The 13049-nt window shown below is 42.3% G+C and overlaps 1 protein-coding gene across 2 annotated transcripts in view; it reads left to right on the top strand.

The window, feature by feature from the left end:
• Positions 1-13049, top strand: part of Nsf (N-ethylmaleimide sensitive factor, vesicle fusing ATPase) — a 148260-nt gene that overhangs the window by 17238 nt on the left and 117973 nt on the right. For both annotated transcript variants that reach the window (XM_076543500.1, XM_076543501.1), the window contains exons 2-3: positions 9000-9085; positions 10816-10915. In XM_076543500.1, coding sequence (XP_076399615.1) covers positions 9000-9085; positions 10816-10915 — 186 coding nt within the window. The remainder of the gene's footprint in view (positions 1-8999; positions 9086-10815; positions 10916-13049) is intronic.

The following is a 13049-nucleotide window of genomic DNA, read 5'->3' as shown; positions in this document are numbered from 1 at the left end:
CATAGTTGGCTTCTTTTACTCAACATTACATTTTTGAAGTTCACCATGTATATACCTGTCAGAACACGGCCCAAGAATGAAGTAGTATGAGGAGAATTCTGAGTGCTTGTGAGAAAAATCCCAAGAAAACAGTCTTGTGATCTCAGTTTCTTCAAAACATGGAATTGTTCTTGGAATGTGTTTTCATGCTCCTCCCAGGTGTTGTGGATGGGGGTGGGTTTACTTCAGATTACTCGTTGTTGCTTGCTGCTGTTATTCTAGTAAATGTTTACACATGTGCATGCACAGCTTGTCCTTGTGACTGTATACAGCTTGAACTTAGGAGAACGTAACTCAGGTGATTTTTCTTGACCCTTGGAGTATAAATTGTCTGATGCTTGGAATAAAGTTAACTATTGCATGAGGCTTTAATCCATCTCACTGACTGGCTCCATTCTCCCAGGTCCCACTGCCTTTAGAACAGTAAACATATACCAATGATTAATTTCTCTCTAATTGCTAGTAGTATTTCATTTTAGGGCTATGACATAGTTGTTTACCCACTCATCTTTTGGAGGACTTCTGTGATGTTTCCAGTTTTGTCTATCATGAATACAGATGCTATGAACCTTTATGTTTAGTGTCTGTGTGGACGTAAGTTTTCAGTTTCTTGGCCAAAGACCTGGGTTACATTTGCCTAAGCCACATGAACTTTATGAAACTGCTGCCAATATTTGATGTTGTCAGCCTTTGATGTTCCTGTTTTCTGGCATGGGTTTCCCCAGAAAGACCAAATTGAAAGTTTTTTAATTTAAATTTATAAAAGAATCTCAAGATCATGGTGGGGAAACCTACAGAGACAATCAAACCAAACTAGTGGGAACTCATGAACTTTAGACCAGCAGCTGTGGAGTCTCCATGGGACTGGACTAGGCCCTCTGCACAAGGGAGACAGTTGTGTAGCTTGATCTGCTTAAGGGCCCCTGGCAGTAGGATCAGGACCCATCCCTGGTGCATGAGCTGGCTTTTTGGAGCCCACTACCTATGGTGGGACACCTCGCACAGCCTTGATGCAGGGGGAGGGGCTTGGACCTGCCTCTACTGAATGTACCAGGCTCTGATGACTACCCATGGGAGGCCATACCTTGTTGGAGGAGGGAATGGGGGGGTTGGGGAGGGGGGAGGCTGGAGGGGCAGGAGAAGGGAAGAGAGGGGGATCTGTGGTTGGTGTGTAAAATGAACAAAAATTCCTTAATTAAAAAAAAGAAGACTCTTGAGGACTTGATAGATGTCAATAGGTTCCACTCATGTGCAGAGTCTCTGAGGTAGGGAATGCCAAGGATATTCCAAGAGACTTTTGAAAATAACTGGCACACCATGCTTCCCACCCCCCACCCATCATTTCTACTACCCTACATCTTGAGAATTTTTTAAAAAACAAATTACATTTCTTTATGTCTGGGGTTGGGGGGTGGGGAGGTGTCTGCATGTGCCATGGCCTGCATGTGGACAAGCTGTCTCAAGAACAACAACAGAACAAAACCCCAAAGCAAGCACACTTTTTTTTTTTTTTAAAGCAGAAAGTATGGTAGGAGTTTATAGCATTGGAGGTTCTGTAGCCCTGCAGGTGGGCATTTATGATGACATCTGTGTTGCTCTGAACCAATCACATCCCTTGAAACTATCTGCCGTGTTAGTGATCAGGCACTTGTGGCACTTGAAATGTGGGTAGTGGTGCTCCAAAATGGAATTCTAAGTTTTCATTAACGTTACCAGTTGTATGTCCAGGGGTCACTTTGTTGACAAGTGAAGGTTTCCCTTTGTCTTTCTCTGAGACAGTCTCACATTGAAACGGTCCGGGGAGAAACTTGTGGTTGTCTTCTTCCTGCCTCAGTTACCCCAATGCTTGGATTACAGATGTGCGCAGCCCACCCCTCACCCCTCAAACACACACACACATAGTGCAAGTGCAATTCTAAACCATTAGTTTTTCAGAAATGATCCTCTAGGAGAAATAATTGAGTGGGGCTTGTCATCTGGCCTGGCCCTGGGGCAAGTTTCTATATTTTGCTCTTCTCTTTCCAGTGGGACTATGCGCATCTCTAGAGAAATGTAACCAAGGCCTGAGGTGCCAGCGGAAAGGCGGTGTGTTTTTAAGGGTTCTAGTCAGGGTAGGAGGGACTGTTTGGTGATGAGCCCTTTCTAGTCGGCTACCACAGTTTTTCTTTTCAGTTCCTTTCTTTCGGGATAGGGTCTCGTGTAGCCCAGGCTGGACTTTAAATCCCTACATAGCTGAGGATTATCTTAAACTGATCTTCCTGTCTCCAGCTGTTGAGTGCTAAGATCACAGGAGAGTGTTACCACTCGCTGCCTCATATGTATTTTTCTCTGCCTATTTTGCTGTACTGTTATTTGATTTAAAAGTTCACTCAAGTAATCCATTTTCTTCAGGGAACCTTTACACAAGAGTGTGTTATTTAAATTCCCAAACTTAAACACTGTCCAGAGAAATCTTGCTTAAGTGTCCCCTTCCACACACTTTTTTTTTTTTTTGAAGAGAAGCAAATTCTCTGCAGTTTAAAGCTTCTGGAATAACCAATGGCATAATTACTTGCACCAAGGTTCCCTTTGGTTTGTTGACATTGCCTCTCTCTCTCTCTCTCTCTCTCTCTCTCTCTCTCTCTCTCTCTCTCTCTCTCTCTCTCTCTTTGGTTTTTCGAGCCAGGATTTCTCTGTGTAGCTTTGTGCCTTTCCTGGAACTCACTCTGTAGACCAGGCTGGCCTCGAACTCACAGAGATCCACCTGGCTCTGCCTCCCGAGTGCTGGGATTAAAGGTGTGCACCACCGCCACCCGGCTCTCAAATAGCAAGCGGTCCACAGTGGTAATGTGAATTGGGAATTTAAGTTGTTACAATGAAGACATTACTATATCCTTAAACAGTTTTGTGTTCCAGTAACGCAAACAGCTCAAGTTAATAAAACTACCCATCACTGATTGTGATTTCATGTTTAAAAGGCTGTAGGTCTGTAGTGGTTGGCTTTTATTATTGTTTCCTAGAGGCAAAGCCAGTGTTAGAAAAATTGTAGAATTTTCCCTTGGCACTTCTATGGTAAGTAGACAACTCCACTCTTTATAGGACTTACACTTTGTTTAAAAATGAGATCCCCTGCTTGGCTTACCATAAACACAGATGCTTCTGGGTTCTAATAGAGAGGCCATTCAGCCATAGCTTCTGTTTGAATTGGCCAGCCAGATGCTCCCCGCCGATCCCCACCCCACTCCTTACCAAAGGACACGCACAGTTAAACAGGTTACGTTTTGTAAAGTGTGTGTTGTGTTGGCTTTATCAGTTGTGTGATTTTGGTTCTGTTTATTGTTTTCTGTTTTTCCATTTGTTTGTGTCTGTGTGGTGCACGTTTGCATATGCATGTTTTTGCACGCGTGTAGGTGCACATGTTTGTGTGTGCACGTGTGTTCTGCGTGTACATGTAAAGCAGGAGGACTAGGTCAAGATTCATCTTCAGTTGCTCTTCCTCTTTATCCATTGAGGTAGCAGCTCTCAGGCAAACTCACTCCCAGATATGGCTAGACGCCTTAACCAGTTTTCTCCCGGGTCTCCTGTCCCCAACTCCCGAGCGATCTTCCTAGCCCCAAGCTGTGTAACGTTGAACTGTTAGGTCATTTGAGTCTGATTATGTCATATCCTAAATGACCTTGTGCTGTGTGTGCTTGTTCTTTGGGCAGTTTAAAATAAAGTTGGAACAGGTTTGTATTAATCTATAATGTTTCAAAAGCATTCACTGTGTGCCAGGCCCAGGAGCAGTCACCAGGAAGGACAGACGTGTTCTTAAGACTTGCCCTATGTGTGATTCTGGCATGCAGGAAGACCATGCAGACATCTCCAGGACTTCCAGTTACCTTTCATCAGTTTAGATGGCGGGGCAGCTGTCCAGGAGGTCTCCTGGAATAAGTATTGCCTTCTCTGGGAATTGTGGAGTGTATAGGAACTGGCCAAGCAAGGGATGCGAGTTTAGGGGGAATATCATAAAAAGAAGAAGCTTGAAGGTGAAGAGACTGTGGGAAGATAGAAAACTTTAAATAGCTTGATGTGTTTTTGACGGCCGGCTGGTCAAGGTGTGACCTTGAAACAGCAAAAGGCTGTTTCATTTGGAAGGTGAACTTGTAACCTTCACTCTGTTCATGTCATGGGAAATCAGTGATTTCCAAACATTTGATCACGAATCTCACATGTAAAAAGTATTTATATAACTCCACTATGTCTATATTATGTATTCACTGATGATGTACTAAGATTTTATATACATAGTGAAACATATAGAAAAGAATAAGCAAGCTAACGATCAAATGTATAATCTCATATTTTTACTTTACTAGTAACCCATAAAATGGTGAGTCATTGTTCTTTGAAATCTTTTGTTTGTTTGTTTTGTTTTGTTTTAAGACAGAGTTTCTCTGTGTAATAGCTCTGGCTGTCCTGGAACTCAATTTTAGACCAGGCTGGCCTTGAACTCACAGAGATTCTACCTCTTCCTCCGAGTGCTGGATTGAAGAAGGGCATTACCACCATCTGGCTGTTCTTTAAGATCTTGCTTAAATGTTTTTCAATACATCTGTTCAAAGGCCTGTTCCTAAATTTAGCTTATTTTGACACTCCATTTTAGTGGCAATCAAAGCCTAGATCAAAGTAAGGGAATTTGGCTGCACTTTTGAAACTATGATAGTCTGTGTTTTTTTTTTTTAATCAAACTAATCACCATTTATGGAAATGTTTTCCTGAAATGTAGCTAGTACATTTCCATCTGTCTACTTGTTTTTCTGCAAATTAATCAAAATGCATTGTACTTTTCATAGTGCTAATAAATGTGTTCAGAAAACCCCCTGAAAGCTGCCAGGTAGATGATTGTCTTAGAAGCTATTCTGTTCTGTTCTGTTCCTGGCTTTAAAACATACACACAAGAGTTTGGAGTTTGTTTTTAGGTTGGATGTATTCACGGGCATGGAGGTCGAGGATAATTTCAGGAGTCCGTTCTCTTCTTCCTGTGCAGGTCTGAGGGATCAAACTCAGGTTGCCAGGCTTTGGCAGCCAGTGCCTTCACGGTTCATTCTGAAGGTGCTCTTTTCAATCGTGCGGTCACTTAGCGATAGCACTGTTTGCAGATATCCATTTTTGAGATGCAATATTCACTAGAACAATGTATTTTTTTCCATTTTGGAAAACATTTTTATTTTATGGGGAGGTGCAGAGCAAGTTTTTGTCTATATAGTATCTTTTTGGTAATGTGCTACTATACTCTCTTTAGAAATAGTTATCATGTTTGAAACACTCATTTTTTTATAAAAATAATTACATAACTCGTTTCTGTTTTGAAACCCGTTTGTTTTGTTTTTGAAAGGAGGACTTACTGTGCTTTAGGCTGCCTGGAACTCACTGTGATGTCCAGGCTGGCCTGGAAGCTGTAGTCTTCCTGCCTTAGCCTCAAGACAGCTGCCATTACCAATGTGCACCAACACCTTAAGCTCTTTCAAGTATTTTGTAATTACCAGTAATCCCTGTATGCTCTTTAAAAAGGAAAGAAAAGAAAAGACTGGCTGGAGCAATAGCTCGGTAGTTGTGAGCTCTTGCTGATCTTGACAGGACCAGTCTACTTTCCAGCACCCACACTGGGTGGCTCACAACTGACCCTGACTCCAGCTACAGGGGATCTGACACTCTGTCCTGGCCCCCTTAGGTGCCCACAACACACGGCATATGTCACACAAACTATAAAATATTTTTTAAAAAGGAAATCTTTTGATAGCTACTTCCTCTGTCCATGTGGAGTGGAGGAAAGATTCAATGTTGTAAAGACCTTGATTACATAAAATTGATCTCAACGACATCCTGCGCACCTCTTTGGTTCTGACCAGCCTGTGAATAAGGCAGTAACTGCAGCGTTTTTCTGCACTTGAGGACTTTGTGTCTCTTCTAGGAAAACAAAAGTCATTATTTAGAAGAATATTTGGCTAGTAGGTATTGACTAAAAAGGCCATTGGTTGCTGTTTTTATTTTTGGGTACATCTTATAATTATTTTGTTGAGAAATGTTTGGAAGGTTTTTTTTTTTTTTTTGTGGTTTTGTTTTTGTTTTGTTTTCTCTTTCGAGACAGGGTCTTGCTTTGTAGTCCAGGCTAGCCTCAAACTTGCAGTAATCTTCCTGCTTCAGGCTGGAAGATGATTTTCTTTCATCTATAGGAAATACAATTCATAGCCACTTGGGATCTCTTATAAAAAGATGCTTTTCATGACACCTTTAATCAAATTTACTACCTGACGTTATTTCATTTTACCAGTCATGATTCTTTTCTGTGAAAGAGATAGAAAATCAATGCAAATAAGTTTGAGCAAAAAAAGAATGTATTGGTTCTACGCAATAGTCTTTGACTTGGCTGTCGGGTCTATGTTTCCAAGTGTGTATTCCTCGTCTGTGGCCTATGCTTTCTCCAGGACACTGTTGTCATTTAAAGTGGAAAGTTTTCCTGCCTTGCCCACAGTCAGTACAAATCTTTGTCACCCGCAAGTCCCACAGCCGCTCTGACCCAACCAAGTAAACACAGAGACTTATATTGCTTACAAACTGTATGGCTGTGGCAGGCTTCTTGCTAACTGTTCTTATAGCTTAAATTAACCCATTTTTATAAATCTATACCTTGCCACGTGGCTCGTGGCTTACCGGTGTCTTCGCATGCTTCTTGTCATGGCAGCAGCTGGCAGTGTCTCTTTCTGCCTTCCTGTTCTTTCTTTTCTCCTCCCTGTTAGTCCCGCCTATACTTCCTGCCTAGCCACTGGCCAATCAGTGTTTTATTTATTGACCAATCAGAGCAACACATTTGCCATACAGACCATCCCACAGCACCCCCCCCCCCTTTTTTTTTTTCAAAAAAGAAGGTTTTAACCTTAACAAAGTAAAATTACATATAATTTGGGAATTCGGGCATAGCTTCTCTTACTACTTCCTGCTGGAGGGGGGCGCTGTATCTTATGGGGACACTGTGGGGCGTTTACCCACCACCCCCACAGCTTCCCAGAGTTTTGAGTGCGATCAGCAGGAAATATTAGATAGAAGGATTTATAGCGGAAAATCTTGCGGAGATAAACAGATAGAAAATAAAGGATAGCCTCGAGAGGGCCTGGAACCTATTCCAACGGGCCCGGACTGTCTCTAGTCCAGGGTTTTTATAGAGACGCCAAGGGGTGGAGCAAAAGACCTCCTCCCCCAGCACAGCCAAGTGCAGGCCATCTCAGACACCTGCACTCAGGCCCGTGGTCCTGATCATCCTCTATTCGGACCTGCTGGGTAAAGCCACGAGGAACCCCAGAACGGGCTCCCACAGGACACAAAAAACAATTTTAGGATTATGGAATAGTCCATGAGGCTGTATTGTCTGAGCCAGTTGCCTTGAATCCAATCGGGACGTTGGATTATCTGGGCCATGGTGTTATTGGAGACCTTTCAGTGGGTCTTGGCTGGTCAAACCTGATGTATCTTAATCTGGAACAAATCCATAGCCTCTGGCTTTCTGTGGAAACAAAAGCAGAGTCTCCTTTCCAAAGCAACACATCCTTACATCCAAATTTTGAAGTCAAGGTATCTTTAAAATATACATATTGGTTTAACTCAACATCTTTTATGATCAAATGTTTTTCTGCAGTTAAAAATCCCAAAGACAACACAATCCAGATTCTCTGTGTAATATTCATCTTTACGTGGCTTATTTTTTATATTAATTTTACTGTCTCTTTAAAGGCTTTATTTTTTAAAACTATGTATTTGTTTATACAACTGTATATATCACCTTTTTTTGTCTCTTTCAAGCCTATGTATATTTTACACACATTGTAAACTATTACATCTGAATCTGTCTTATTGTGAATCTATTGCTTTAAACTGCGGCATTTGTAAGACTGAAACGGTGCTATGGCTGCTGGCTTTGCCCACCTCAGCTTCCCAACATGGCAGTGGTACGTTTACCGCCAGCTCTGGGAGCCATCAATTCTCAGAAATAGTGGGTCTATGTTTCTATCAAAGCAGCGTGTAGCCCAGAAACCTCTTTTTTTGTTTTGTACTAGCAAAGGCTAAATCCACCACGCAGCTTAATGTGCCACTTGCAGAGGCCTTGTTCCTGCCATATTGCACACGCCAGGAACCCGCCATAGTAGCTCAAACACGCAGGCTGCTGCTAGCTTGAAAGAGACAACTAGGAACTGTTTTTAGCTCCATTTTAGAATCTTTTTTTCTCAGGTTCTAGGTGGAAACTCTTGCCAACACGTTGAGCGCCATTTGTAGCTAGAGTTTTCCTGTCTTGCCCACAGTCAGGACAAATCTTTGTCACCCGCCAGTCCCACAGCCGCTCTGACCCAACCAAGTAAACACAGAGACTTATATTGCTTACAAACTGTATGGCTGTGGCAGGCTTCTTGCTAACTGTTCATATAGCTTAAATTAATCCATTTTCATAAATCTATACCTTGCCACGTGGCTCGTGGCTTACTGGTGTCTTCACATGCTTCTTGTCATGGCGGCAGCTGGCAGTGTCTCCTGCCTTCCTGTTCTTTCTTTTCTCCTCCCTGTTAGTCCCGCCTATACTTCCTGCCTAGCCACTGGCCAATCAGTGTTTTATGTATTGACCAATCAGAGCAACACATTTGCCATGCAGACCATCCCACAGCAGGAAAGTCTTCATGTAGTAGTGTGTCAAGGAAGAGTGCTTTCTTCTAGTGCCATGGGGGAGAGAAGATAGGCGTATGTGTGTATCTGCAGTCACACAAGCCACAGGAAATGAGAGATGGACAGCTTCCCAAATGAAGGGCTTGCTGCTACCCAGGAGGAAGAAAGGCAGGAGTCAGAACAGAGGAATGCTTACTGCGGCGCTTATGGTGATGGAGAGTAAAGAGCAGGAGGCATGCCATGCTCTTTCAGGTTAGAAAACATGACTTAATCTTGTGTTTCTGATCTTACAGAGTATGCAAGCTGCGAGATGCCCTACTGATGAACTGTCTTTAAGTAACTGTGCGGTTGTGAACGAGAAGGATTACCAGTCTGGCCAGTGAGTAGCCGTATGACTTGATTCTTTGAACTTGCTAAGATTTGTTACACAAACTTCCAAAGACTCATTGTAGGGAAACTTTGAGAAATTATCTTTTTTTATTACTCTTGCAGAGTTGGAAAATGGAGATGAGAGTTACATATTTCAGTCATTACTATGTCAAGCCTTGATACAGTATACATACTACACAGGACCTCTTTAGAAGCTGATTTTCTTAGTGTAGACACACTTGGTACAGGGATCACATAGGGTGGTTGGTAGTCATCTTGCTCTGAAGTCACATTGTTCAAGTTTGGTCCTGGTTCTGACAATCACAAACTGGTGACCACAGATAAGGCATTTGCCATCTTTGTGTTCCTGTGTCCTGATCTATAAAATGGGGGAGTTGTAGGAATAACATACTCCAATATAACACTTACACCAGTGCCCAGCATGGTAGCAAGCCCTCCATACTTTTCACTAGTGTGATCATTGTTACTGTGATCATGGAAGAGGTGTAAAAGTTGAAGGTTTACAAAGCCCTCAAATCTTTAAAGGAATTTTTATCATAATGTATCCTAACTGATTCACATCTCCTACTGACCTTCCAAAGGCTCTTGGTAAGTTCAGTGCCATCTACATCAAAAGGCTCTCTCTGGGGTCTTGTGGAATTAGCCACAGCATGAGCAGGAGATGGTATCAAACATTCTCTGATGCCAAACTGAAGATTAGATTTTCAACAAATGGACTGAAGTGTCAGTGACCAAAGAGAGAGTTTTATGGAATTCTTTGACATAAACTTTCCATTTAAAATATAGTAGATATAAGGGGCTTGTGTTTTAGCAGCAAAGCAGTATATGTAAATACTAACTATAACATTGAAAAGTATAACATTGTAAAAAAGCTACTTGTTGAAAGATAGTGGGTTGGGTGGTGACACATGGCATGGTGTATGCCTGGCGTGTGTACGCTCATGCCATGGTGTATGCCTGGAGTGTGTAGGCTCATGCCATGGTGTATACCTGGCGTGTGTAGGCTTTTCTGCAGCTGTTCCCCATCCCCACCGTCCTTTATATACAAAAGATAGTGCTGGCCCATAACAAAATTTGAAGAGTCTGTCTCAAAGGACTCATTAGTTTCCTGGGGTACAAGATTATCATGAGATGAATATATGTAACATGTAGGTTGTGGATAATGTCTGATGACTTATGAATTGGTCCAGAGTTCTTTGAAATTTTGACATCTGCATGAAAGTTGATGTATTTGAGGAAATTTTCATTTTTAATAGCTATTTTATATATTGCTATCATAAATGTTCAAGCTTTGAGAGTCTGACGAAAGATTTAATAAACAACCTTAAAAACTAACAGCTGTATCATCTATATCCTAGCTCATCTACCTTTGGTTCTCCTACATTTATTTTATTGGGATATGTGAAATTACCCTTAGGAAAGGAAATTCGTCTTTCCTTTACTTAATAACAAGGACTCTGTATCACTGCTTCAGTTCCCTGTAAACTGGAAACGTCACAAAGTTGATGCTTTGAACTGAATGTCCTTAGCTGGCTTTGTATAGGCCAAGGTGTCTTTATGTCTAGAAGACATTTTGAGTTACAGTTTCTGGGAACTAAGTTTGCAGTTTTTTATCAGGACACTCATGTGATACCATGTTTCTACCCGTGTGTGGGAAGAACACATGTAGAAGACGTGTTCTTATTGATTTGGAGTCCTGATTGTGCTCTTGTCTTTTAGGCATGTGATCGTGAGGACATCTCCTAATCACAAATACATATTTACACTGAGGACTCACCCATCTGTGGTTCCAGGAAGCATTGCATTCAGCCTGCCTCAGGTAACAAATGACAGCACATTTTCTTATAGCCTGAAAGTTGCAGCAGAGTCCATTCATTCTAAGCAAGCATTGCCCTGTAACTGTAATGACTTATACTGAAGAAAAACACCTAGATGTTACATAAAGAGTTTAAAGATACATTCTTCTTTGAAAAAGTGTTTATTTTGTTTTGGGGGAGGGCACACATGCCACAGTGGAGGTCAGAGAAGAACTGGTAGGAATCACTCTATCATGTGAGTCCTGGGTCTCAAGTTCATGTTATTAGATTTGATGACTGACACTTGAACCTCCTGAACCTTTTCACAGGCCCTAAAGATACATTCTTTTTTTTTTTTTTTGGTTTTTCGAGACAGGGTTTCTCTGTGTAGCTTTGCGCCTTTCCTGGGACTCACTTGGTAGTCCAGGCTGGCCTCGAACTCACAGAGATCCTCCTGGCTCTGCCTCCCGAGTGCTGGGATTAAAGGCGTGCGCCACCAACGCCCGGCATTGTATTGTCTTAATTTTTCTTCTAATTAAAAAAAAAATCTCTGAAGTAATATCAGTTAGCTCTTAGAAAAGGTGTGATGTTCTTTTGATGCTGAATCCCAGGGTTACAGAAAATAACACTTTTTTTTTAATAAATCGACATCTAATAATAGAGCTTTTATAAGAATTTATTTAACTTTATTTTATGTGCATTGTTATGAAGGTGTCCGATCCCCTGGAACTGGAGTTACAGACAGTTGTGAGCCTCCGCGTGGGTGCTGGGAATTGAACTCCGTCCTCTGGAGGAGCAGCCAGTGGTCTTAACCACTGAACCATCTCTCCAGCCCCCGACAGAGGTTTTATAATGCTGTAGTGTCAGACCTGGCCTGCAAAGAGTAGTTGTTTAGATTACTGCCTAACTTTCTGGGCTTCTCTAGAGCTGGGAAGATGGTACGTGTAACAGTGGGCAGAGTGTGAGGAATCCACAGTCAGGTTTAACTAGCATCATTAAGTGTCATCTTGGCCAGATAGAAGGTGGCATTTTACAGAGGGTATTTTAGGGGATGTGGGGCAAAGGAAGGAATGTGACCCGTGGGAAAGAAGTTGAAAGGGGAGTACTCACTGCACATGTTCATGGTATAGCACCTTTTTAACCACCTGCCCCAGAATCCACTGGGGTCACACAAGTAGGCAAGCTGTGAGTTTTCAGTTGGAAGTTATTGAGTAAAGATATTGCAAGCAGTCCACAGAGTCTGCTTAATGGGCAAAGGAATTTATTAGAGAAGGGAAACTCACGATACAGAACAGAGGAATTATTGCAGGGTCCTGGAAGGCTGAGGCACAGTCCCACGCTGTTCTTTCTCCTGGTCTGTCTCCAGCATCCAAAACCACGAGGGAGTGTAGAGAGTGCTGTGTACGTGCATCCCAGCTCTTAAGGGTCCTGAGTGGCCACACCCCAGGGGCATGTACTTCAAGGTCATAGGCTGGTATAACAGTTACCTGCTACCTCACTAGGGGCGGTGCTTCAAGGTCACAGCTAGAACAGCTACCCACTACATCAAGTGCTTTTTCTCAGCAGTCTATGGAATGTTCTCAGTAGTAGCTGATTTTAAATCTGTGCAAGGTAGCCCTTGAATTCCCACCTGCATGCATTCTGTCCTGCCTCTTGCTAGTGTAGCCAAGACTGGGGACTGGCTTTAAGTGCCTGAAAATTTTTTGGGCAGACCACACAGGGTAATCCTGACCAGATCATGGTTTGAGTCCCAGCTTAAGTTTCAGTGTGGATCATCTGACTAGTTTTAGTTTAATTTCATGAATTAAATTTGTATTTGTGGTGTGCTAACAAGTTATACAAAACTATTGGCAGCCATGCACTTAATACAGAAGAGCTGCCAGAGTGAAGACAGTGAGGTATGGTACGTCGAACAAAGCTTTCCACACCGGCCAGCTTTGCTCTAGAAGGGCACTCTGGGCACACCAGGCATGCTGGCACACAGTGGCACACACTAAGAAGGATTCCAAGTTCCAGGCTAGCCTGGGCTATGTAGTGGAACCCTGTCTCAAACATCATCAACAACAATAAAAACCAAATCCCCAAAACAAAAAAGTCGAGCTTCGAAAATTTCTATAAGGTCTAATATACATTCATTTTTGGATTATCTGTTAAAAA

Source organism: Peromyscus maniculatus, chromosome 8 (genome assembly GCF_049852395.1).
Source record: "Peromyscus maniculatus bairdii isolate BWxNUB_F1_BW_parent chromosome 8, HU_Pman_BW_mat_3.1, whole genome shotgun sequence".
In the NCBI taxonomy this organism is placed as follows: domain Eukaryota; kingdom Metazoa; phylum Chordata; class Mammalia; order Rodentia; family Cricetidae; genus Peromyscus; species Peromyscus maniculatus.
Note: the sequence above shows the minus strand (reverse complement) of the source record. Positions and strands in the feature narration are given on the sequence as shown.